The sequence below is a fragment of the Adelges cooleyi genome, unplaced genomic scaffold (genome assembly GCF_023614345.1).
Source record: "Adelges cooleyi isolate 19-005CV unplaced genomic scaffold, UGA_ACOO_1.1 ACOO_flye_CR_arks_rails_tigmint_CR_PRNA_247, whole genome shotgun sequence".
NCBI lineage: Eukaryota > Metazoa > Arthropoda > Insecta > Hemiptera > Adelgidae > Adelges > Adelges cooleyi.
Genome location: NW_026095912.1, coordinates 2096961 through 2124702, shown reverse-complemented (window position 1 = coordinate 2124702; position 27742 = coordinate 2096961). Strand labels below are relative to the sequence as shown.

The following is a 27742-nucleotide window of genomic DNA, read 5'->3' as shown; positions in this document are numbered from 1 at the left end:
AAGGCTTTCCTTTTATTTTATGATTAAAAATGTTAACAAACTGTTTGAAATGTATTGTATTTTTTCATATTATTTGGTTGGCCCTTTGAGCGCAATTTATTTGAAATAACTTAAAATTGAAACATAATACGTTACATATAACACATAGACAATTTTTCATAAATTTCTGTTGTGTATAACATATGATTATTACGATTAATATACTTTTTAAACGGATCAGTCTATGTTTTTATTTGCCTTTGGCGTTTACCACTACGCATATTACCTATGGAGCTTATATATTTTACATAATACTATTATATCTACATTTTACAACTTATACCTTTTGGAATAAACTTAAGACATAAAATACTACAATAACAATTGCAATTGTAATTTTGTTACTATTCACATAAATATATACATATACTGTCTTACATTACATATCATTACAATATACAATAAATAATTTTATACATAATTATTTTTTATTCCTATTTTGATTATACATACAACACTTAGCTCGCACGCCAGTCCATCATATACACACAGATACACAATCAATTATTTGGCAATTTAACATAACAAATAAAATAATTGTACATTAATACGATATTTATCAAATTATAACAGCTATTACGATGTGGTGTGCGAACGACCGTGCGAGAAATGATAGTAATAAAAAATATGACAAGAACTAATATAAATATAATATATTATTATCGCTATTAGCTGCTAAGGTACCTACTCGAACTAGGACCGTTAGGAATTCGAAACGTCGATTTGTACATAACATACAAGTCGATGTCACTAACATATTATTAATATTACTATCATAATAAACAGTTAAAAATATTATTAGGAGAGATAATTAGGTATCACAATTGCAGCGGATGAGGAAGCGGGAACGAGTCTTTTTCACGGTCAAACGTCGTTATTAATTGAGCGTTATCGTTTTTACTTTTCCCTTTTTATAATTATTAATTTATAATAATAAAAAAACCGACGGAGTTCGTCTATATTTTATAGGAAACGTTTCGCCACGCCGCGCCGTTTAAGTTGTTGTTTCTCGTTCCAATGACGTGAGAACTTAACGAAAATTAAATTTACAACTATGCCGTACAACCATACACGGTGTATTGTCTTAATTGGTGTAATACTGGACATGTAGCACCAGCCAAATGCAGACGTTTCGAACTCAACCCGTACTACTTATAGGCGTCGTCGACGTTCAAGCCAGGCAGGCCCCGAATGAGAAGAAATAAGTACAAAAAACGGTTGGTTTTGTCAAAACATGGACAACAGGTCGTTTAGTACAGAATATTAGACATTTCGTTGGCCACGATTGGCGTACTGGTGATGCTTGGAATAGTAAAACTGCAATTTAGGAAGAGATACAAGTCGCGGTTTTTGAACATCTTCGTTTCTGGTTGTGGTTGGCAGATTTGGGAGCTCCTTTCGAAAGCAACGTTGGGACAGGTCGTGGCAAAAGGTATCCAAATCTCGATGGACATCTTCGTTTGCAGAGAATATTAAGGATTCAATGGACTCGGAAGAAAGACGGATGGCTCTCGGTCGCGGTCTCTTGCAAAGGCCGTCAGACTGCCGGGAAAAAGCCCAGCGACGCCAACGTCTTGGACACCCTGGACACCAGGTCTTTCTTGTACCGCCATATGGTGGTGTCCATGACGCTGTTCTGCCGGAACTCGGTGCACGTCTTCTTCAGCGTCTTGACGCAGTCGGCCCGGTAATGCTGCAGCTGGGCGTCGGCCGTGTCTATGGCGAATGAAGTGCACCCTTGGCTGAGGCACGCCAACGGGAAGTGGTTGTGCAGGGTCAGGGCCCGCTCGGGGTTGTGGAAGCACTTGACGTACTGGTTGGGCTTGGTGTAGTTCTTGCTGCGGTACACGTGCTGCATCATGTGCATGTACCTGGGTATGGTCTTGAACCAGCCGTGCGTGTGGATGAGATCGTCGAGGAAGTACACGTTGCGCACGTTGTACGAGGCGCGGCTCTCGTTGCGCACGGACAACGCCTTGGGCAGCACCGTGTCCATCAGCTGCTTCCACGAAGTTCCCTTCAGCGGCATGATCACCTCGTCGATGTCCAGCAGCGCTATGTACTTGTACGTGTACAGGTTCCGGTACAGGCAGTCGTTGTACGGTATCAGCTCGTTCTGTCGCTTGTGGTTCACCTTTTTGGTCAGGTACAGGTGCTGGAACCCGGGCACGTTGGGCTGGCCGCCCGGCAACGTCAACGGGGTCACGTGCACCTTGCCGGCCGCCTCGTAGTGGCTGAGCACCTTGCTGATGTTCGGGTGCACCTGCAGCTGGTAGAAGAATATCTTGTCGGCGCCCAGCAGGTGCAGCAGCTCTATCCATTCGACCAGCCGGACGGACAAGTCCTCGTACAGAAAGTCCAAGCCCTTGACGCAAACGGCAAAGTCCTTCTTGACGGCCGGCCGGTCGTACACGACCCGCAGGTTGTTGGTGGCCTTGTCGCACACGTTCTCGGCCAGCGACACGGACGCCGGCACCAGGTGGTGATGCGACTTGGGTATCTGGCAGGCGATCAGGTACGGCTGGTAGATGCCCTGCTTGTAGTTGCCCCACTTCTTGTACCATATGTACTTGTACTCCATGATCTTGACGATCACCGGCTGCTTGAGCCCGTCGAACCACAGCTGGCAGTGGGTCTTCACAGTGGGCTCGATCCGGTTGATCATGCCCAGGATCCGGACGGCCGGCCCGATCTTGCTCAGCTTGCGCACGTCGTAGTACGCGCTGTACAGGTGAAACGACCCGTTGGACGTCTGCAACGTTTGCCAGTACACGTTGTTGAACTCCAGCTCGTAGATGCTGGGGAATTTGGCGCAGCTCTCGTTCTTGTAGTACATGTTCTTGTTCTTGTTCTGGTTCCAATACGTCACCGGCAGGTTGGGCAGGCGCTTTTGCACCTGGTCCATGATCAGCTGCTCCGACTGCACCGACACCTTGTCCACCCACGGTTCCAGCGTCAGCAGGCTCTCGTACGGCGGCGTCGTGGTCCGGGCCGCGCCGTGGAAGTCGATCATGTTCTGGAACATGAGCATTCTGGCGTTGGCGTTGCTCGACCTGATCGACATGGACTTGTCGGATCTCCAGAACGTTATCAGCAGTTGCGATAGGCACAGCAGTATGGCCGCCCAGAATATCAGGCGGTACAGCATTTGCCTCAGCACTCCGATGCCGATGAAAGCTGCCATATCTGAAATCCACCGATTATCATAGATCAATAAACATAATTACTACATCACAGATTTGAAAATAATTGTAAGACACTATCTATCGACAAACTTGGACGAGTCGAGAGGAACATAATATGGAAAAATACAAGATTCAATCAACGTGAATGGAATATAAGAACTAACGATGAAATTTCAATTATAAGTTAATAGGAAGGTGTTCTTGTAGATGTTCTTAAGCCCCAGGAGTGCGATGTTAAAAGGAAAAAATAGCTAAAGGAGCAAAAACTATTGCTGACTCATACTCATTGCTGATTAACGTCAGCACTATGGGTCAGCTTATCGCTGATGTCCTTGCTTGTATTCATAGTAATGGATGCGGTTTTTTGCATTTGTATCTAATACTCACCGGTTACATCTAGTATTTTAAATACAGCGAGGCATATAGTTTTAATATTGTTAAGCTATATTTAATTTTCAAGCTCGTCTGGTGAGAACGGCTTTGAGACATTTTTTTTATCTAAAAATAACCCATTGTTGACACTAATTCCTTTCCCAGAAGATAACTTGATAACGCTTTATCGTTAAATCTAAATGTATTTACGTTTGTTGTGTTAGCATCATGACGCTATCTTCAAGCAATCCGTTTCTCAGAATATCTACACGACCCCGTTTAGGTTAGCCGGAGGGTTGGTTAATGATGGTGTATCAATGTCATTGTGCGAGTATTAAGACAATAGTATAAAAGTTAATACCGACGTGTGTCGATTAACATACCTATTGTTGATTATTCGCTACCGTTCGTGCAAACGTCCTACTCGACGACCGGCGAATCCGTCTGAATAGCCAGGTTTATCATTTGCACCGGTCATGGCTCCAGACTGGTGTATTGTATCCGCCAAATAAACGTTCTGAAAATAAAAATTCTTATTAATAATTGCAATCAAAATTTAGTTTGCTGCAAATCTGTAAACGGTAGAAATACATATTTAGTTTAGTATCGATAAAATGCATTGTAAAGACAAAAATGTATTAGTGTAGCTTGCTTCACTCTAGATCAGTTTAATCTTCAAAACTACAAGGCACTTAAACTGCGATTTTTAAGCGAAATAAAGAAATAGATTCTATTCGAGTTGGAACAAAGAGTTTTCAGATTTTTTCGGTTTTAGCGAGCCTTAAATGGAAAAATATGTACAATTTTTGAGTAGTTTTCTCGGTTTTGATGGAATTTTTTACACTTTCCTCCACAATACTTTTCAGGTAGGATTTATGATCTACAGACTTGCTACATGCGGAAATCGACGGTGGTGTGAGGATCGCGTGTGCAGACTAAACGAACCAAACAAAACCACATCATCGAGTTATGGTGTGAATTCTATATATAGTATAAATTATAATGGCTGTGCAACTCGAATTGCAATCCGGTAAAAAACGCGACGGTGTCTACCACCAAGTGTTAACAGCTGCAATGACTAAAACAGCTATTATTATTATTATAATTATTAGTATGCCAACCTAATAATAAAACATCACGATTATTACCGTGGACCGCCAGACGAGAGTCGAAGGTCTCGCAGGCGATCCGCAAGTCATGTCGGTGTCGCCTACCATTGAGCTGATACAATACACGTTTCTGATAATTATTCTAATCGTACCTATCTGATAGCTGAAATGAATAACGGAATACCAAATGAACATGCTTAGCTGGTAACAAACGAGCAGTGCACACGATTGTGACGTACTCGGTTTGAACTGTGCTTGTGTCGGAATTTCAATAAGAAACTTACTTAAAGGAACATCCTTTTGAACGAGGCAATGGTTGGGGTTGGCACTGGCTGGTGGCAATCCTGTAACAATAATTGAAAACATCTGTTAATAATAAGCTGTGTTCGAATAAGAATAAAAATAAATCAGTAATGCATGTAAATGTATAAGAGTACATTGACTAGACTAAATTGTACAACAAAACTACTTAAGATATTAAACACAAAATACGGATAAAAAGCAATGAGACGTATAATATATGATAAAACCCCTTTTAGGCCGTGTATCAGAATAATGTAAAATATAGGGAAAATGTTGTTTGGATGTGTCTTTTGAATAGCACCAAGTATCATCATCACAATATAAACGCATGCATACCATTAGGTAATGCCGTGAAACGCGATCAGGGTAATGTTATTTTGTAATGCTTCTTGATTCTATTGTTTTCGTCTATTGAAACCTGAATTCGGTCGTTTGAAATTGGAAATTATAGACATTTCTTCTAATTAGACTGTACGGCAAACACCGGTTTCTTTGACATCCAAAGTGTGGCAATAATAATAATTACTAGTTCCAGCAGAAATATGCGAGTAAAAGTGTTTGAGAAACGCTTTTGGACAGTTTGAAAATATTTCTTAAAATCATATTTTTATCATATGGTTTATATACATTTTTTTTAATTTTTGTTGTAATAATCAAAAAATTGTATTATTAAACCGATGATGATAATGTCCTTCCCACAGCGAACAATGATTTTTTATCTATTTCATTGAAGTAAATCAAACTTAGTATTACTTAGACCTTGAACATAAAATATGAATGCAACTATGTTTTTTATATGTTATTAATTATCAACAACAATATTGTGCTGTTTGAGTTTTCATTGAAATAAAAATAAAATTATTTATAATGCTCAGGTCTGAATGTATTTAAACAAAAATCCGATTTAAACTAATGTTCAAAACTGTTTCGTGCAGTTTTTAAGTAAATTAATATTTCTTTTTTGTTAAACTCTTATTGTTTAATTCTATGGAAAATATCACATTTTTTTTTTAATAAGGAACCAGTTTTTAATGCATTCTATCCTTGAGTATACATGTGTAAAAAATGTATTCAAGTGATTCAGTTTTACAGTTTGGGAATTTACAATGATTCATAATGACCTACTCAATGTAATGCCAATAATTTTTTTATTTATTTTAATTCCTATTTCTCTGGTTACAACACTACTCGAGTGGTAAATAAATTAAGCAGTTATGTGTATAAAGTAGGTAAATATCATTATGTATATATTGAAGCGTCATAGAATAAATAAAATTGGTCCTAATTAAAAAACTTAACGATATTTCGTTAGTAAATAAAAAGATTCTAAAAGCTCGCACTTGTACTTGTAAAACAGTTACTATGATTGTGTTGTCTCATATATGTAAAAATGTATTTTATACATAACAATTTATTTTAAATAACAACTTATGTGTATTTTGAAACCATTGTTTCTGATCAAATTACATTTTTTTTACCAAAAATAAACAAGATCGAATGCGTTTTGAAGGTGAACAGTGTCAGCTTTCAAAAAGGTTTTCTTACATTTAGAAAATATTTAAAATTAAGACGGTTTTAATGAAAAATGTATTTTTCACGTGTAAATTCAATAGGAAAAATATGGCTGAATATTGTATGAACCACTTTGAGTTATTCGAGAAGGTTTTTTCGAGTCAGTCAAATATACATATATATATATTAGTATTTTTTTGTGTAATTTTTTCTTTGAATATTATACCATGTTGTTGGATCGAATTTGTATGGTTGTCACGTACAGACCGTTTTCGTTTGTATTTAAACGTTTTATAAATTAAACATCAAAGGCCGTTTGAACGTTTACAGTTTGTTAAAAAAAAAAAACCACTATCATAAGTTCACAAATTTAAACAGGTCACAAAAAAAAAAAAATTAAAAAGTAACCAAAATTAATTTAATGGGATAAAATAAATATTATTCCAAAAAAAAAAGTGTACAGCTACACAACTGATGAAACAAATATTTATGATTTTTTTTTTGTTGTTTAGTGCAGCTGTTTAATTATTATTCAAGCCCTTGCCATATAGTATTGACCACCATTGACTTTTTATAATTATACTCCTTTAACTTACTGGATAAAGGTGATGTAGACATAATTTCATACTTGTACAAGTTGACATAACGATTGTAAACACTACAATATATCAAATATTTAAACAATGTGTATCTACATTAATGTTACTGTTGCCCCAATGGCCTAAGATGCTTTCATTTCCGGATTGTGTACAACTAGTTCCGCTTTGTGCGATTTTAATACAATATTATATTTATATAATTTTTTTTTAATAGCCTAAATAAGATTTGTATCAACGCAACAATAATAATGATAATGTTTACACGCGTTACATACAACCGGCGATGACCTCCTTGATATTGTACATTATTATTCACAAAATGTAAATATTCTTATGGTATTAATTTAATTTTCTTCTTTTGTATAAATATTTTTTTTCATCACTAATTTATAGAACGCACTCGAACAAAAATACACAAATTCAATGTGAAACATTACCAACCGTGTTTATTCGACCGTACCTGCATAAGAAACGTACCTGGCAGAAGCTATAATATACTATTTTTTATTATTATTATTATTAGTAGTGGCCTACACTAGGTCTTAAGAAATTCGCAATAATAATTACATTGAAAATATATGTATATATATATATAAATAAAAATAGTAAGCCGGAAAAAATTATGTAGAAAATTATGTACACATATTTTAATGTACGGTTTTTTCCCCCTCTTTTTCGATTCCTTGACACGATTTACAAATAATCCTATCCCATGATAACTACTGTACAAACAGTATACATACATACATCACGGTTACAAAATATACACAATGATTTCGAAAAGAATAATTCAATAATAAAATAGCCGAAAATAAAATATGATTAAAACAACATCAGAGCGGTACGGTTTGTATTCTTCCAATGTGCTTCGTAAAAATAATACAAAAAAAAATTAATATTAATTTGTTGCAAGTTGTAATTAAAAAAAAATATATTAAAAAACCCAAAAACAACAACAATAGAAATTTCGATCATATTTTATAGTTTTCCTCGCTTATGTTTATTATTTAAAAAAAAAAACCCAGTTCTTTATTAATTTGCACGGTCTAAACAATATATATATATATATATTTTTTTTTTTAATTTAATTGTTCGTTAAACGAATTTTCGTTCATTACGAAGACCGACCGGCGCAATGAATAAAGACAATATAATAATAATTATATATGTTGGGTATTATTATTTTTTTTTTCCCCGTTTTAATGATAGTTGTGTGATCTTTTTTTTTTTTTTAATTTATATATTCCAAAAGGATGTACTTTTACTCGGCCTTGGCGGCTGCCACCGTGTAGAGGCTATTAACAGCTATTATTATCGTTCCGATCCGTCGGGCCAGTGATAGGTACACTACCTATAAATTATATAAATATAAATTGTCTAATTATTTTCTACGTTTAATTGTTTATTAATCCCTTTCCCGTGTTCTACATCAATTAGTAACAATAAGCATGTCTTAATAGACACACACCACCAAATACAAAATTCCTGTCTGTTTGTCATGCACTTAAGTACCTACCAATGTTATCCATTTGTCCACGGCATTAATTATAGGCGATACTTGACAGTGAGTGCTGGAGAGAAAGTATTTGAAAATAAAAAATCAGCAAAACCGTTAAGAGAAGATTTAAAGATATGAAATCTTTGTAATTTTTTTCGACATACAATAGGGATTGAATTTAGTTTTGATCACACGTGTCGTTTGGTGGTTAGTTTTTTTGTATATTCAACACCTGGTTAGGGCCAACTTGGGTAATAGTTGTAAACGAAAGTGGCGAAACTAAAAAGTGTATGATATTTTTAGTGGTAAAGTATTTGAACATTTTAACTCAATACTGTTAGGGCACACAAGAAGAACGATATAATTTTTTTTATATGCATGTTTTGTTTTTATACATTTTATTGTTGGTTTTTTTCTATAAAAAAATGTTTTGTTTTTAAATAGCATTTATATTTGCCCTATTCGTATGGAAATCCTTCACCTTAGCCTTATTGTCGGTATGATATTTCATTTTTACAATTGAGTCAATTGATAACCGTAAAAAAAACCGGTAAAACCGTGTGTAAAACGAGTTTAGGTTAGGTTGGTATTACTGAAATTATTGACAAAAAATTGAGAAAAAAAACATGATTTTAGAAAAAATAATGTACTACTGCAATTGAACAATTGGAAATTGTTAATTTTATTACATTTTTAAGTTGATGTATTTTTTTTTTTTGACGAGTACTTTTGAAAATTATTTTAGAAAATGTCATATTTTTTTTTTACAAAAACCAAAAAAAAACTTCTAGATAGACCGGTTTTCAGTACACGTATTTAAAATTCATAAAAAAAAAATTATCAAAACGTACAGAACTCTATAAAAAATTGCATAGAGAAAAAAATACAAACTTATTAGTTATTTAAGCCACTTAAAAATGTTATAAATATTTAAAAAAAAATTACAATATAAAGCTGTTAACCCAAGTAAAAATGTTTTCAAGTACATTTTAGAAAAAAAAAACGCTTAATTTTGATTATAAATTGATTTTGGTAGATATTGTGTTTTACTTTTACATTTTAATCAAAAATAATTTACTCAAGTACACAGCATTGTGTCGCAATGATATTTAATACTTATAAGGGTTTTTGAGTGAATTAAATAGGGTTTTTTTTTTTAATGAAAATCTGGATTATTGAATTCACATCACTAGTAAGTATTCATTTTAATATGTTTTATTTTTGCTTGTATTTTTTTTATGTGTACTTAAGACGCCAAATATTAAGTTCATACTGGAAAATACTCAGAAAGAGTTTTTTTTCAGCGCTGATACTTAGATTTGTTAAATTGAGCATCGAAACAAGTTAACATATTATACATGTTGTGCTGTTCCTATTATCGCATCACGTACAAAAAGATTATAAACAGAATAAACTATAAAATCTCAAACTGTAAGGTAAAAAAACTATAAAATCTTAACTATTGTATGTATGTAATGAGCCGTAAAATATTGATTTTTTTTTATTATTTTTTGGTTTTTTTTTTTTTTTTACAGAGACTTCTACGTCGAGTCCGTGCTTTTTACTTAATTATTGATGTAGTTCAACGACTAGTTGAGACGCCTTCTAAACAGTTAATGGCATCTAAAACGTGCATTTTAAGTGCACCAAAGTCATGAGCGTGCAACAATACCTAGAAAAACAATATATACTATAATTTCCAATTTTCAATCAAACCAAAATAGATTTTACTATTGGTACGCCAAACGGTTAAAACAAGAAATATACCTGTGTATAGTATTTATAGTGTATTTTTTTTTCTTACTTATATTGGACTTCTATCGAAAAGAATAGGCACTACACTTTGACATTTGATTCTGGCGGTTATTTTAGTCGACAAGCGAGCAGTGATTGTTTAAGCTTTTTTAATTGTTTATTTAGACAGTCAAACAATGTTACAACATTACGTTTACCAATATTTAGTTTAAACAACAAACCTAATATGGATAATCCGTGAATGGTAGCTAATACGTTCACCGTAAACATTAAACTGGGATTGACAGAGTTGGGCATCTAATTAAATGCAAAACGTGCCATGTAATAAGACACTTACAAATTGGTTGTCGATTCTACTGTCCTTGTTTAATATTGTTGGTCCTTAATATTTATCCTTGAACCTCAGCCTAATGATTATTTCTAGTGCCCTTCCCCGAAATTGATATCTTATCAACCGTCCCTTATCAGCTGATCCTCTTATCAACTATCTATTATCAGTATTTAAAAAAAAAAATAACAGCCATAGCAATGGCTATTCAAAGTGCAATCCAAAATGGATGACATCATCAAAAGACAGCAATTGTAAGTCATTGTGTAAGTCGATGAGATAAAAATAAATGTTTTTTCTGTAACGGGATTACATTTTTTTTAGGGAATTGCGCATTTTGTATATTTTCGTTTACCGTTTCTCGGTTTTAGGATATGCATTTTGGTTTTGCCCAACTCTACCTACTCGTGTGCAGCTGACTTTGTGAGGTTGTTTAGTCGAGCTGTGATGATGCAGGTATTATAAAAATAGGTATATACAGTTTATATAGGTATTATAAGTGGCTTGCTAGGTCATTGCAATCTCATCAGTAAGATCCGCCGACCGTAACCTTCGCGACAATGAAACGAGTGTACTTAAATATTTATTATTTTTTCGAATAATTGCATTGGCGGTTTGGAACGTTCACGGTCAATCGAGAGGTGTGTAGAGTATATTTTTTATAGTAATAATAATATTATTATCTAATATTGTGCTATGTATAGCCATTTATTTTTTATTACAGTGACGAGTGGACGTCTTTAATATTATACTATAAACGGTATATATGTGTATAAAATATAACACAACAAAACAATGTGATATTATAATGTCACATTGTGTTCAATTTAGTAGGTACACAAAATATATAGTAAGAGTAACATGATTTTACATTGTCGTATATAACTCCTTTTAATAAAATACAAGTGTAAATCTAGAAACGGTTTTCTTTCAGACGTTACTCAATTTGATACACACTTTAATGTATTTATTATATGTGTCTATATGTATTATGGATTGTGTAGGATTTTTTTTTTAGTTAAATCCAAATCTGTCCATGGGTATAGTTTCTTTTTTTGAACTGCTCCGTTTGTCTGACGAAACGACAATTAGTTGTTATGCTTGGAATGCGGGCAACGTAAATATATTTCAGTCTCATTTCAATATTATCATTTGGTGTTTTGCATTGAAGGACATCAAAGGGAATCCGCGTAGAAGGCGGAATGAATATTTCGGTTATTTTACTTCATCCTATAGACAACCATAATACTATACGAATGTACATAATAGATGTGTGCGAATGTACATTAGGGTTTGTGTCAATACCGAGGGGGAAATGAAAGAAATGCGAAAAATGAAAGCAAATATTCCGCTGATTGTGGGATTATTCAGACATGGAAAGAAAGTTCAAACGGCAGGCGTGTGTGCGTTAAGCGGTCATAGGGATTAAGGATGGTTGGGGTGAGTGATAGACCCCTACAAATACTATAGTTTGTGTCGAAGGAGAAAAACTTGTGCAGTACCTTAATGTGGGCACGATCAGCTCGAATAAAAGTAAACGGACCGATTGGATTTTTGTCGAAATCAAGTTGTAAAGTCATAAAACCTAGTAAAATAAACCTAATTATTTTCTCCGTTCTACGGAAAAACGTTGAATGTACATGTTATCTCATATCTCTTATCACTTATCTCGTGTCTTATCACTTATCTCTTATCTCTCATATCCACAGATATATGTAACACACTAGATTGCCAACTAGTGACAAGAATGGAAGTCGACGTCCGCCATTTTTGTAGGGTTATATATATATCTGCGCTTATATCTAAGCTATTATCTCTTATCACTAATCTAAAATGGCGACATGAAACTTCTTGTATCCAGCCCAATAACATATCCTCTGTGTTAAAAAACAACACCTATCGAATAGAGGAAAATTTTCATGAAAAATGTGTACATTTCAATGGCAAAAAACATTTTCTTTTTTTGTCGAGTTATGATTTCAAAGGTTTATTAATGCGGCTTCGTTTTACCAAGTCGAGTTTCTTTTGGTAAATTATCAAGATTTATATGGGCGTTGATACACGATACACCACCACGCCAGTCGGATGCGTGTAAATGAGATGTAAACACTGTGTGTCGTTGACTGTGGCCCTTTTTGGATAAACGCTACAATATGGAAATGGTAACCGACCAAGGCAATGTACGGCTTATGACAGGAAGAGAAGTAAAACGACGTTGGCGTTCGACCAAATCCGCATAAGCAGACACACAACAAGACGTTGTCCGTGATATACATACACACGATATTATTATTTATCTTATCCGAGCGTACCACGTTTATAATAATATATAAACCGCTATAAATAATACTAATATGATATTGTTAAAGTACCTACTAGGAACGGAAAGCACATGGGACGCACATATCACATTGAAGCTAATTTTGTAACCATTTTGGACGACTTCATCGGCTCCTACGTTAATAGATTATAACAATAATATCAGCATGTCACTATCTCAGTTCACTTCCATCGTTTTTTTAATAGTCAAATTTGTATGGAATATTTTTTAGACACAGTTATCACGTTGACAAAATTAAAAAAATTTCAATAACCATTTCCCCGGAAGAGGTTCCTTTCTTTCGCTTATTTTAGCTATGGTTTTAGAGCTTAAGGTCTAAGACTGAAGATATAGATCTAGAATAGGAAACAAACATGTACGGATCACTTAAAAATCAGTAATCAAACTATTATATTATTATTATTATTATTAAGGAAAACCCCCCAAAAAAAGGGGGAAAATTTTACTTGAGCGTAGTAAATGTAGTCAACATATATGCGAAAAATATGGACACTTTCTAAGGTATAACAGGTGACCTACCAGATTTCCTTTGGTTCAGTACCTGATTGCAAGGTGTTGTTCAGTTTTAGGTATAGAAATAAATAAATGATATTTCTAAGTATCGACGAGAGTCGTTTTATAGTATGTATTGACCGTTTTCTTTTATTGGCCTGTAACCGATAAGTAAACCGGTATCATATCTTGCTGTGGTCTATGCAACAATTGAATGCATGTGAATGCATTTGAGTTATATTGTTTCTAGACCTACCGGAAACCACCTGAAGAAGCCTCCGCCGTCCAATAAACTGGCACAAAACTCAAACAATGTATTATTGTACAGCTTCTTTTCGACAAGGAACCGACAAGAGGGTCTGGCCAAACACCAGAATCAATGGTCCGGGTTTACTTATAATAATATCATTTTCGACCAATTGATGATGAATAGACATGATTGTGTCGTCGGACAACAATTATTGCGTTGGCAATGTACTACAATATAATAGATACATATTATTCTATAATGGTCTTTTACGCGGTGAAGTTTGTCGAGGAGACGTGGCGACGTTACGCATGGTCATTTATTTATTTATTTTTTAACCAAAAAAAAAAAAAACACCAATGTACCGCGTTGGCTGTTTACAAAAGAATTATTACTATTATATAAAATTCGCAAGTATATCCGCGATAATCCTAGGAATTTGTTGGGAAATCACATTGCATACTTTAAAGGAAAGCCGTTTGATCTAAAATCGCTCGTGTGTGTGTGTTGTGTTCAAATAGATCTCTATTAATCGTTTACAAGAGTTTCGTTTTCACTTCGTCTTACACGTGGAAGACGATTCTTGTTTTCTTCAATATCTCGTTCAACTTGCTTTTGGAATTTCATCTTCTATCTAGGATAAGATGTGATAACTATAGGTATTGTTTGCACAGTGAAAAATATAATAATAAAAACGTTTTAAGATTGTGCAAGTTTAAGTCGTTTAAGAAATATGACTATGGGCGACGGATTTTTATTCTAAAACCCATCTTCTTTGTGGATAATATTTTTAGAAACGTCACCCTTTTCCAAATGGCCGTCAAAGCGGTTCAAAGTCAATTATTATGACCAGATGCAGACCGAGAGTGTCTGAGGCCAGGTTTATCTGGCAAGGAATTATATTACATTTTAAACGGTAATCCTTTTAAGAAAAATATTTTGTTATTTCCCGCAAGCCCGTTGGTAAATGGTATTCTTTTTGTATATTTTCTAAATTGTAAATAAACAAACAGAGTTGCTACAGGTAAAATAGTATTATTGTTAGCCGAACGGTTTCTACTACACAACAAACCATATGTGTATGATTAAAATAATTAATATATTATCTGTTTAAGGTCTTATATTCTTTGGTCGCCAATAACGTTTTCGATTGTTTTAACCGATTTGTACAAAAAATCTAAGTAGGTCATAATATTTATCGTTGTAAATTTGCCAAGTCAGTCGAATATGTTATTTAATGGTGAAAAAAAAAATCCATATATGGATAAATCGAAATTGTTGCAAAAATAAAAAACCGTTTATGCGGTTTTGTTAAATATCGGATTTTCTGAGTACGAAAAAAAAATATACTTCTTTTCTAATAACAAATCTTTGGTATTTTTTTTGTTTTGTTAAGTTATACGATTTTATTGTCTTTTTCTCATTATTATTATTATTGTTTCTTCTTTTATTACCAATTAAGCAAAAACATACTCGAACAAATGTATCTAAAACGAGTTCGGGCAATAAGACTTGAGTTTATTGCGCCGAGTACTTCTCGGAAAACTTCTCTCCGCTTTTGTTTTTATTGGTTTGTGTTGTTTGGTAAAATCGGTATTTGAAGAGTGCCCGTTTCGAGGGAAATGGGAACACTCTATTTGTCTTTGGAATTCATTCTGAAATTTTGTATTTGTTTAAGGAACAGTAATATACATATTATGTACAACTACAACGCAAATACAACAAAATCGTGTGTATTTGAAAAAGAAACAATTTTTAAAATGTATATTATTATAAAAAAAAACTATTATCGATATTTCTCTGTGCGTTATTTAGTTGATGGAGTTTATTTTAATTTTTTTTAACACTTCTCTGAAAAATATTAAAGAAAGTGACTTGGCACTTTTTATGTAGTCGTTGTATAATATTCGAGGAGTTACCAAACGATACTTTTGCAATAGGTAACATATAATTATATGCCATTGTCGTTAACTATGTATGAATATAAGAATAGCTTTTTCTCTCGTTCGACGAAGACAATTACTAGAAAACAATTTTTTTAGGTTAAGCGGATGTCTTTAACCTCAGCTGGAAATTTAATACACTTTTGTAGCCCAATCAAATGGCTTTATTCGGTGTAAACGATAACGCCCAGTAGAATTGGCAAAACTCAAAATCAAACAAACTTGTTAAACCCAACAACTTAAATATGTTCAGTCTAATTTTCAAACATTAGGCTACAAAAATTACACCCAAAAAAAGTGAAATAAAGAAAAAAAAATGTCCCAAGATCACTAGTTAATAAATAGGTACCAACTATTTAAGTTCTCTTTTTTTTTTTAAGCAAACAAGATGGCTACGTCAAAGTGTAGCGTTTGTCGATAGTCAAATCTACGTTTAAAATGTTTGCAAAATAAATTTAATAAAATACAATTTGGAAATTATGAAATATTTTGGCGGACGTGGCCCAAAAATCAAAATACCAGTTTCCGCCAATGGACGTTTCCGCCAAAATGGAAAAAAGATTCAATTTCCGTTTCCGCCAATTTAAAAAGGTCAACGATAAAACATTTTTGGGCAACGTGCTGATGCTGATGTCCACTTTATATATCTTTATTATTTGGCAAAATATCTACAATTTAAACAATAGTATGCACAATAAAACAAATAGTTATCTACAAGGAAAGAACAGTGAATGACATGAATAGGGAATTAATTATTAATTCTCAAACTTGCTACACGTTACAAAAGGAGAGATGTTGATGATTCAACTCAACAAATGAAAAACAAATAATTTGAATGAAATGTAGAGTCTAAAATTTATAGACGAGATACTTTTGAAACCATTTTGCTTGTAAATGATAAATCTGCGTTTATATCATCATATAATGTAAATCAGATAAGTTGGCGGTACCGGTAATCGAACCTTTTTATATTTTTGCATATTTAAATCTGAAAAGATTAAATGTTTGTTTCATACATATCTTGCATATTTCTGATTTCCATCAATTACAATCAACAACAATGAGGACATTTGAAAAGGTTTCCATGCACACAATCAGTATTAAATTTAATTAAAAAATCACAAATAATTCTTTTTCAACACTTTGGTAATAAGTATAAACTATTCGCTATATTTTGGAATTTTTAAGGTCAATTTATGAGCTCTTATGGACGAAACGGTAGATCCGAAAATGTTTTCTGGGCGATTTTCTCTAAGGGGAAGGGGGTGAACTTTTAAAATGTTTGGCCCACTTCATGTACGACTTGTGCAGATCTACACCTTCCGTACACGAATAGGAATCGGTCCGGCGGTTTAACATAGACGTCTTGAGTCCAGACAGACAGAAAAAAAAATACACCATTGTAAAAACAATCGACACACTGCGCAGTGACCTTGCAGTGTGAAAAAACGTGTACAGTTAGAGGAGCTTAACGATGGTAAAAAAGTAAAATAAAAAATACCTATTCCAATGACAAATGTCTGTGTACCGTCGTCGTGACTGGACGAAAACCGCACTGGAGTTACCTACCGTGGATAACGGTCAAACTGGGGACCGACAAATATATACTATTATGCATGCCTAATACATGTGCATACCTAATACATGTATCATTTTTGTATTTTTTAACTTCAATTCGGATCACTTACCTCAGCGCGAAACGATCGTTCCCGCCGGCTACCTGTAATTAAACGGATACTAGGTACCTACGCTAAATGGAGATAAAAAAAAATATATTATAAAAATAAACAAACAACAAAACGAGAGCGACTGCAGTACCCACATCGGACGTGCTTAGGAACATAATAAAACATCTGTATAATATACGTCGTTAGTGGTGTAGGTATTGCAGCAAATTAGGTATTTAGGTGGACAGACATGTTTGTTCTCTAAGGAGAACACAAAAAAAAAAATACATCATAATTTTTCCATTACATTATTACTACAAGACCAAACAGGTATAGATAAAAATAGTAGTGAAAAATAAAATCGTTAACTAAAAATTGATAATATTCCAATAACATTGCCAATCATAATAAAATGCAACGTTTTAAAACATATTCTAGTTAAGGGATCCGCGTTCATACTACAGTGAAATGAATTAGACCCTAAGTTGGTGTTTGTTAATTGTAATTTCTTAGAAGATTAATAGTACCTACGTTGTACCCGCTCTAATAATCAAACCAACCTGCAAAGGATTCCAAACCATGCTCCCATATTGCAAAATAGGTGCTAGTGTAGTGAATTTTTGTGTATTTTAATTAAGCCCAGGACTCTTAATGCTTTAGATCTAACGTGATTTATGTGCAAAGAAAATGAACTTACCGCTGTAAGGATAATGTTTTTTTAAAACGTCTCACGTACTTGCTCGTCTCTACAGCAGCCGTCGGATTCAGAAGGTTTAAACGGATTAATAATGGCATATTAATAATGTACAATAATATGTACCCACCTGTCGCGCAGGCCTGACGAGAAAGCCATTTGTGTACCTACTCGCTGTCGCATTAATAATAATACCTAATAAATACGTGCGCGTCGTCCATTGCGGTTAAGAACAATCCAATCTTCTGCACAACAAAAGTAATTGTGACTACTTGTGTACTACTTGGCGTTATTCGATTTGAAACGGTTAGGTTAGGTCAGGTCGGGTCGGGTTACCCGTGTAACAGCTTCCCGTTACACGGGTTGTTGCCATACACCATACGGCATCTACCTACTCACCGGTGACAAAACAATACTACGATAATGATGACGATCGGTTAGAATGTACAATGAAATAATGAGCCGATAGAGAAGCCACAGTGAAAATGATAATGGCCACAATCATCAGGTGTATACACACAAAACACTAGCTCTACGATTATTAAACTACTCATAGATATTACCATCTATGAGAAGGTAGACCGCACAAAGCAAAGGTGCTCAAAAGTGAAAAAAAAAACAGTCTCCTTTTACTCAAAGTCTCAACAAAAAAGAAACACAGACTATTTCATAGCTATTTTTCTAACTATACTAACAGTAGTTGTTTACTCTAATATTGAATAAATTAAAATTCTTGATTTTATTGTTAAAAAAAAAATGTGTAGACTTAGCACTTATATATTTTTGAATGCTTGCCTTGAACAGCTGTTAATATAAGCGATTTCTCGGGTGTGTTTCAAAACAATACTACTTAGTGAGTATATTAAAATGTATTATTCGTCAATCGTGTAAAAAAAAACAATTATATTTGTTTAGTTTTTTAGTAATAACTATTTACTTTGTGCGTGGCGATTCTCACGGGTTTAGCATGCGAACTAAGCGGAGGCTTATACTTAAAACTATACCTAAGCTAAACTACAACATTGAACAATAACTCATGAGAACTGCCATTAGTCGTTATACCAGTTGTAGTAAATTGTTCAAGGTTTAATTTCCTCGTTTCATGCTCGGCTATGAAACAGATACAGCCAGTCAATTACTAAACAAATATTTATACTCGATATAAAAAAAAAAAATGTTATGTTATTATTGAAATAATTACCGTTCTCGACAGTTTGGCTTACCAACTGTAGATTAGCCTATAATTTGAATATATATTAACTGAGCTTAAATTATGCTCAAGTAATGAGAACAGTCGTACAATTTTTATTATCAAGTACTTTGAAATTCACTGTAGAAATTACAAAAAAATGTTAAATTATGATTAAAAAGATAATTGTACTATTGTGTGTGTGTGTGTGTTTTATATGCACAATAATTGACTGCAAGTGTAAAGCTTATGTGCGCTTAAAGTTCCATTACAATGTGAAGGATGTTTCTATTGACCATATTGTAACGTTATGGAAAAACCTCACCGACCGACTGTTCCTCTCGGTCGAAGCCAACCATTTATCTATATAATTTATAATATACAGTTATTGTTTTCCTCGTCTGCCCGTGTAAACCGTACACAAGAGAGGAGGTCTTGTTACAATGACAACGATACCGTTTATTATAATTTTTTTTTTTTCCATTCAAACCCATCCGGTATCGTTATTACGATATTAAAATATGTATAAGAACGCCCCTCCACACGCCTGTAATTTTAAATGTAAAACTAGCTGTTTTTTTTAAATCGTCCTACTTTTTTTTTCGATAAGGAGTCTAGAACGACGTGATGTGTTTTAATTTTTTTTTTTTTGCCATTTGTCTGGACCAACGATATCGAATATAAACCGTTGAATCAAATTTCATCATGCAGTAAATTTATAGATCAGAATTGGTACCCACTTCAAAGGTGTAATCTATTTAGGCCAAAAAATATTTAAAAAATCCGACCCCTTCCCTTTTCGAAATTGAAAGAAAAACAACAAAAAAATGTACATATTTTTCATCCAACTTACTAGTCAAATTAGTTGCCAATGTGTGTGGAATTTTCTTAAGGAATAGTGGTCTAGAGGAATTTACTATTTTCTTGGTACGATACTGTCTATTGAAACCAATGGCAACTAACCTAACCCAACCTAACCTAAAGTTGACCACTATGATATTCTGATAAAAATTTAACAACCTATAAAAGCTTTCCGTCACTGTACCGATACAAATATACAAGTGTTTAATTTTCAAATTAGGATTTTATTGTCTATACCAAATTGCTAAATAAATAATAACAACAGATAAAATTAAAAAAAAAAAATGGCCATTTAGTGTTTTTCAATCATTGTTTGCGTTTTATTTCTCTTTTCCTTTCACAAATCTTAAAATTACTTGTCAACGGTTTCTATTAGGTGTAGCATTTTTATTTTTGCGTTGAACAATGATTTGGAAAAGATTGATGTTTCCTTTTTACTTGTTAGGTGGGTTGTTACATCTTTAAGTCGAATATTGTGCGGTAAGCCTTTTTGAGCCAAGTACAAGTCGTCTGAGCTATTAGAAAATATTAAGGGAGACATTTCCCTCGGCTATTTTATTTCAAAAGTGACAAATCCTCTTAAATGTAAGATTTTAACAAACCCGTTACACCTTGCTGAAGACCCTGGACATTTCTAATATTATTTTACCACCCTTCGTAGTTGGTTTTCTTAAGTTTTCAAACACCGCCATTCATTCGTGTTAAGACTTATACAAGTATTGAAAAATATAGTTGGGTATTAGAAAAACGATTTTTGTTATGTATAGTGAAGTCATATAGAAGGTCTTAAAGTAGTGGAAAACAATTTAAATCTATATTAGATATTTTGGAGATATCGTGGGTCCAGACACAACAGAATTATAATAAAAAAACACACCAATGTAAAAACAATGTACCTTCATACAATCATTATTGGAGAACGTTCAAAGATTTATGGATTTATATTGCGCGTACAAATTCGGATGTCAATGATCGATACGATCGTTCTGATCAATGATGTATATTGCTATTGTTAACGTTTTTCGAATCATATACATATTATATATTTATCTTGCGCTATTAATCAAATTCGAACTCGCTGTTGGCTCTTTCGCCCGTACAACAATATGTGTTTATTGTGTGCACTTTGGGTAGTAAAACATTTTGGTTTTCTCTCTCTCTCTCTCTATTTTTTAATGGTGCGTAACGAATAAAAAAATATTTATGAGCTTTCGTTTTGCGAAACACAAGAGTGGTTTTGTTCGTTGGCAAAGCCGGTGGACGGTTAAAGTTTCACAATACAAACACATGTTGTGTGTGTTGTTCCCATTCGGCGCCCAAACGGTTTTGAAATATATATTTTCTATTTAATACAGTCGAACCAGTGGGCTGCGTTCAAAGTCATGTCCAATATTGTTGCAAACACTTGCAAACACACCATGTGGCGTGCGACAAGTTTAGATTAATGTATTTAAATCAAGACCGATGGCGACAACTGGTTGTTTAACTGTCCGGTGCAGAATAACCGGACAAAAAGTGCCCATGAAAATAATTAAGTCATACAAATTTCGTTTGACGATTGTTACAACAGCAGTGGGATTGAAACGTTGTATACTTTCATAATAATTACAGAATAGAGATACAATGTAAAAGCTCTTTCTCGAATAACCTACACAAGTAATATGTTGAGGTTAAAATTGCAACAAAAGTCAGTACGAATGACAAATATTTAGTATGCAACATATTTGCAAGTGCAGTTGTATTGATTTTATCAATTCACATTACTTTAGTAAAAAACTATTCAAACACTTGACGGATTTTGCCAACAACATCCTACCCAAGTTCTTCCGAATAGCTCTAAGTACAATCTTTAGCATTGCCAGACCAAAACGCATCATCTTTTATGATTGTGTCAAGTAAAATGAAGTTTGGTGGGCATTTCCAGTGTCGAATAGCAGCAGCATTAATGCATATATAAATTAGATTATTGTAATATTTCCATCTATTGAACAATGTTTTATGTGCTGCCCATTGCATATATGGATCACGGTTGAAAATCCGTATTTAAATCGCATTGAATGGTGTAGGAGCAATTTTTTATTATTCCAATTAAATCCTAACAATGCAAATGTCAAGTAACGCGCATTGTTGTTGTTTTGGCACGGACGTACCGCGGGAGCAACGAAGAAAAATACAATAATAATAATAATAATAATTGTATATAATGTTATGCCGAGATAATGAGATAATAATAAGAATAAACCTATATTATAAACGCGCACAATGCACATCATCAGCTCCTCGGGGTGAACGATTGTGTTCCAAAGAAAACCGGGCTGCCATTAAAAAACGGTTTACGACTGTCGTGTGGGCGCCAAATATATCAATGTCGGTATTTTGTGACTCGAATGTTAATTAAAAAACACATAATATACAATATAATATTATTATTATTATTGTAATCGTCGTTGTACAGCCTTAGGTTATGGCCGGCACGACGATTCACGTGGCTGACTTAAAAAAAAAAAATAATAATAATAATACATAGTTTTATTGTTCTGTAAATACACTACAAAGCCAGTAGTAATAAGTAGATATAGACCTATTTTAAAAATTATAATTTTGCATCAACTGTAGTAACGCACAACACTCTTAAGCTAAACGTTTCAAGGGTAGAAACTTGTAGGATTTGTTTTTCAAATAATTTGCAACAAAAAATTGAATTACATTTTTTTTAAACCGATTGCCCCCTTTAAGTATCGCCTTTTGAGTGGCGATAATTTCCAAAAAAAGAAAAAACGTTCAATAAACAGACGGTTTCAAAACGAATAATCAAAAGCATTACATCAATACAAAAAGATCTTGTAGCGTTTTTACTAAATGGGAAAACATTTTTATTTTTTAACGTTTTACAAAAATTCGAAATAGTTTTAAAGCGGTCTCGACGATTGGTAACCGGATAAACGAAAATTCACTTCTACTTAAAAACAAAAACCGCATTAAAACAAAAAAAAAACCTAATTACATTTTTCGTTCATCGCGCTCAAAAACAAGTTAATTAAAAACTTTAAGCGTTAAGTTCGAGTTGGATAGAAAGACAAAGTCAACCCTATCTTATTAAACAGCAAACAGTTTAATATTTTGCTCTCCTGAACAATTTTGTGACTTACAACAAGTGTGTAACATATGTATGAAAAAAAATGTATGTATATATATATGAACATTTTAGCCATTCAAACTAACCTAGACCAAACTTGTTCGACTTGTTGTAAGTTTTGGGGCCGCTAGGTCGTTTAGGTCGGTCCTAAAAATGGGTCGTTTAGATGAAAAAAAATGTGTGTAAGTTATAGATAATAAAGTATACTTTTGCTGTGCAAGAAGGCCGCACACGAGCGAAACGTGTAAAAATATATTGCACGGTGAAGGTGGTTTTTGTATAAGCCGGACAAACTGTTTGTAAAAGCCTGACCAAAGTGTACACTTAAGTATACTTAACCGAATCGCTGCAAGCCGATAAGTACGGGAGAGTAGTAGCCCACGTCATAATATTAGTATTAAAAAAGTTTAATTAGTATTAAGAAATTTCGACGCTTTTTCTTACTGTTTCTACGAATTGACAACAACGCAATATTCTAACATAATGTCTTTTTTTTTTTTTGTAACCGTTCCCGGAAGACATTAAACGTACATATTACTTTAAAAGATAAATATATAAAAAATTGGTAATTCTTATTTACCTGCATTTAAGAGAGCCACTTTTCACGTGCCTGTAATACACATCAGAACTTGATGTGGATTTTGACGTGGGCTACTTCCAATAGATAATAATCTTTTAATTCTAGTAGTAAAATTTAGAAAATCTGTGAATTGGCATGCCATAATAACTCGGGTTTCAATAAGTTTACCGTCCGTGTAAAAATCTAGAATTTATTTTGCCCTAGAAAATATTTATTTAATGTAAAATGAATATAAAAAAAACTGTTTTATCTGAAAAATTATATTACAAATAAATAAAGGTCATATTAAAATGTTAAAACTGTTAAACCGGTTTTTTTTTATATTGTCACTTAATTTTCAGTAATTTCTTTTCAAATTTTCGTCTAAGGTTTAAGGAAACAAACTGAAAAAAAAAACATAAACCTTTTTAAACGGGTATCTAAAATTTCAGAAAAATCCAAAATTTCGGATTTCTCGTAAAATTAAGAAACATACATAGTAACATTTCAGGTAATATATTTTTCGTTGTGAATTTGTATGGCGTTTTTTTTTTTTTTTTAATTTAACACACCCAGCATACCCTGTTATTGCTATACTCTAAATACAGTCACAATCACTAATTTTGTACAGACCGTCTTTAACGCTTAATCCACTGCGGGGAAGAAGGGGATGGGGGGTTTGAAGGGCATCCCTTTGGACAGGTTTTTGTACAATTATTTTTTCCCGTGTTGTTGTACCATATTTGTTTGGTAACTCTTATCCGGTTTTTCTTTACACGTTTAATTAAAAAAGTATTCGCCATAAACTTCGGATAAGCAAAAGCGATTAAGAGTGACCGATTGATTGAAACGTCCAAAGCCAATAAGGTCTGACGTCAGTTGAACTATTGATTTTTTATTAGTTTAATTAATTGGTCGGAAATTCTCGGAGGTCGTCACTTTTTTGTTTTTTTCACAAATTAACACAATAACAGCTATTAATCATCGATTTGACAAAAAAAAAAAAAAAATTATAATAATAATATAATTGCGATTGTAAGCGTCCGTCAGCGGTTTCGGTCGAAGGGGTCGATTTTTTTCTTTAGCTTCGAGATGTTTAATCTTAATAATTCCACTCGTCCGTTTTCTTTTCTTAATAAATCATGCCGTTAAAAATAGAATAATAATCAACCGAGTCATCTGTGAAACAAACCCGTTAGCCGATACCATTCACCACGCTGTCCCCCCCAATTGTATGGAATACTTTTTAGTTATAGTAATTGTCTCAGTATCTGTTTGAAAAACATAAAAAAAAACCCTTTTTTCCAGAAAAGATGCACTCTCTTTTTCTGGCTTTTTTAAGTGTAGTCTTACGGCAAAAGGTCTGGCCTAGGTTAGACTGAAGGTAGTATTGATTGGGGCAAAACCTGAAGCCCAACTTTATTTTTCTTAAGAACCCCCCCCCCCAAAAAAAAACAGGAGAAATATATACTCGAGTGAATGACTCAACAGGTATCTGATAGAAATTGTAATTTATTTTCACTATAACACTTCCATTTAACTTGGTCTAGTTAGATTAATAGAATAGGACTGAAAGTATAACCCCACACATGCTTTGCATTTATAATAACATAAAATTATATTTACTCCGAATCTATGTATATTGTATACTTATAAAGATTGTTAATCGTTTAAATAATAAAGCCCTTGGCAACTAACCTAACCTAATAGAAAAAAAAAATTCAAATACAATATTGTATACACATTTTTGCCCTGTACGATTTTATCAAAAAGGCTCTTCACTCGACGGTATCTTTACACGTCATGTCATACACTGCTAATTATATATTATCTTTCTTATTGTAATCATACCTTATGCTTGGTGTACCGATTTTTAACTGTACAGATTGTATATTTTTCTAATAAAAAAAAAATGTGTTGTCGATTTGGAAACAACAGCTATACAATACAAACTACTATAATATTATATTTTAACCCGCCTGGAATTCGAGGGATGCCAAAATCACGTGCACCACATCTGGAGATCGGAATGTTATTAGTTTGTCGACCGAAAATTCTCCAAAAATACCCGAAATCGAAATCTATTCCATCTGGGCTTGGCCCTTACACACGTTCGAGGAGTGTATCATAAAACAGTGTTAAAAAAAAAACCCTTTAGATATAATTTCTAAGCCTACAGGATTTAGAGAGAGAGAGACAGAGACAAAGGGAAGAAAAGAAAGGCAAAGAGAGAGAGAGGGGGGATGCGCCGGGTGATTGACAGAAGACCAGCAGCTTATTTCAAACGTTTTAGCTCCGCTTTGAACTTCAAATAGAACTCATTAGTCGGGGTTGGTTTTTTTTTAAATACTCGAAATATCTCAATTTACCAAAAACAAAAAACGTTGCTTGAACAATGTAAGAAATTTAACAGTAACGAGTGTAGTGCAAGTAAGAGACTGCGGTAATTGCTCGACCAATTAAGATGGTGTTTGCTTTACAACCGAATTAAGCGCTTCGCTTCCTTTATGGCGGTTTCAAGTAGCACTGCTGCAGGGGCGGCCTCAAGGTGGGAATTTTCCAGATCATAATATTATATGTGTACATGGTCTGGTGTGGTCTGACCAAACCTGTTATCGAAAAAATGTCGAAAGGAATTTTTTATAGTGTAAAAAAACATACAACTAGAGAAAAAGGAAACACCAGCATTTTCATAGCGAATCAATGTGATTACTTATAAATCATGCCGTCCCCCCACTTTTTTTCCAGTTTGTATTTTTCATCCGTTCACCCCATGTGGTCGGATCGGTCTGCTTTCAAACGTCTTTAAGCAGAACAGGTACCTGCTCTTGCCCTTTATGTAGGGTGGTACCAAGATACACATTGTACATTGTCCGCTACTGTTGAAATGATATTTTTCATTTGCCGGTTTTGTACAGTCCCCCCTAACAGGTCTAAATAATTACCCCCAATGAAATATTTGAACAACAGCTGATGTTCCTAAAAGGCGACCAATAGTTTTTTCTTTGTTTGTTTTGTAAATCCATACTCGGTATTAAATTGACAATCTTGGTACATAACGCATCACTGCTTTTCTTATGTCGTTATAAGTAATCATGCTGACCGTGGGAAGCCATTTTTTTAAACTACTTATGCAAAGTATTAAAATGTAATATAAGTTTGCCAAGCATAAAAGTATTGGATAACAAAAAAAAAATTATTATTATTAATCATTAAAGATTTTATATTTTGAACCGGTAGCTAGATACTTTGTGTCTTGAAAAAAGATACAAGATACTGTATACGTTGTATCTTAAGACACAAAAATACTGTATTTTGCCTATCCCTGAATGTATAGGGCGTAAAGTAACTTGAGTACTTACCAGGTGCACGGACTCCGCGCCAGGAACGGTAGCCGCCGCGGAAACTGCAAGGTCGCGGACCGGGTCTTGTCGCGACGACGGTGTTGTGGCCCACTGCGTTCGTAGAATAATATTAAATATCCGCGACGCGGATAAAATGAACAAAAAATAGAATAATAATAATTTTTTACAATGTTTATATTTTATAATATAACATCGTATAAAACGTCGCGGTTATTATTGCTCAGCGTCGCGGCATCGGCCGGTGAAGAGCACTGCACGCACGTACCTGTACTGCGCAAGAACGGTGCCGGAGTAACTGGCCCGTCTGCCCGCTGTCTGTTTACCGCTTGGCCCAATGGTCGCCGCGAGGACGGCAGCAGCGGCGGCGACGACGGCGGCGGCCACACACCGGAGAGACCGTCTCTTTCTCCTTCCCGAAAACGACCGCCGCCGCCGCAGCCGCAGCCGCCGACACTGAAAATACATTATATTATTATATATATATATATATATGTATTGTACACTTACCGCATAGATATACATATATATATATATAAAATCGGCACCGG

At 34.0% G+C, this 27742-nt stretch overlaps 1 protein-coding gene across 1 annotated transcript; it reads right to left on the bottom strand.

Moving 5' to 3' along the window:
• Positions 1 to 349: 349 nt before the first annotated feature.
• Positions 350 to 27563, bottom strand: LOC126836860 (uncharacterized). The gene is made up of 4 exons (XM_050570518.1): positions 27192 to 27563; positions 4990 to 5049; positions 3980 to 4113; positions 350 to 3225 (listed from the first exon to the last, which is right to left on the bottom strand). The coding sequence occupies exon 4, from the start codon at positions 3221 to 3223 to the stop codon at positions 1577 to 1579; it is 1647 nt and encodes a 548-aa protein (XP_050426475.1). The 5' UTR covers positions 3224 to 3225; positions 3980 to 4113; positions 4990 to 5049; positions 27192 to 27563; the 3' UTR covers positions 350 to 1576.
• Between the last annotated feature and the right edge of the window lie 179 nt (positions 27564 to 27742).

Bases quoted from the DNA above. Each gene is read 5' to 3' on its own strand.
- LOC126836860 (XM_050570518.1), bottom strand. From the start codon at position 3,223: ATGGCAGCTTTCATCGGCATCGGAGTGCTGAGGCAAATGCTGTACCGC.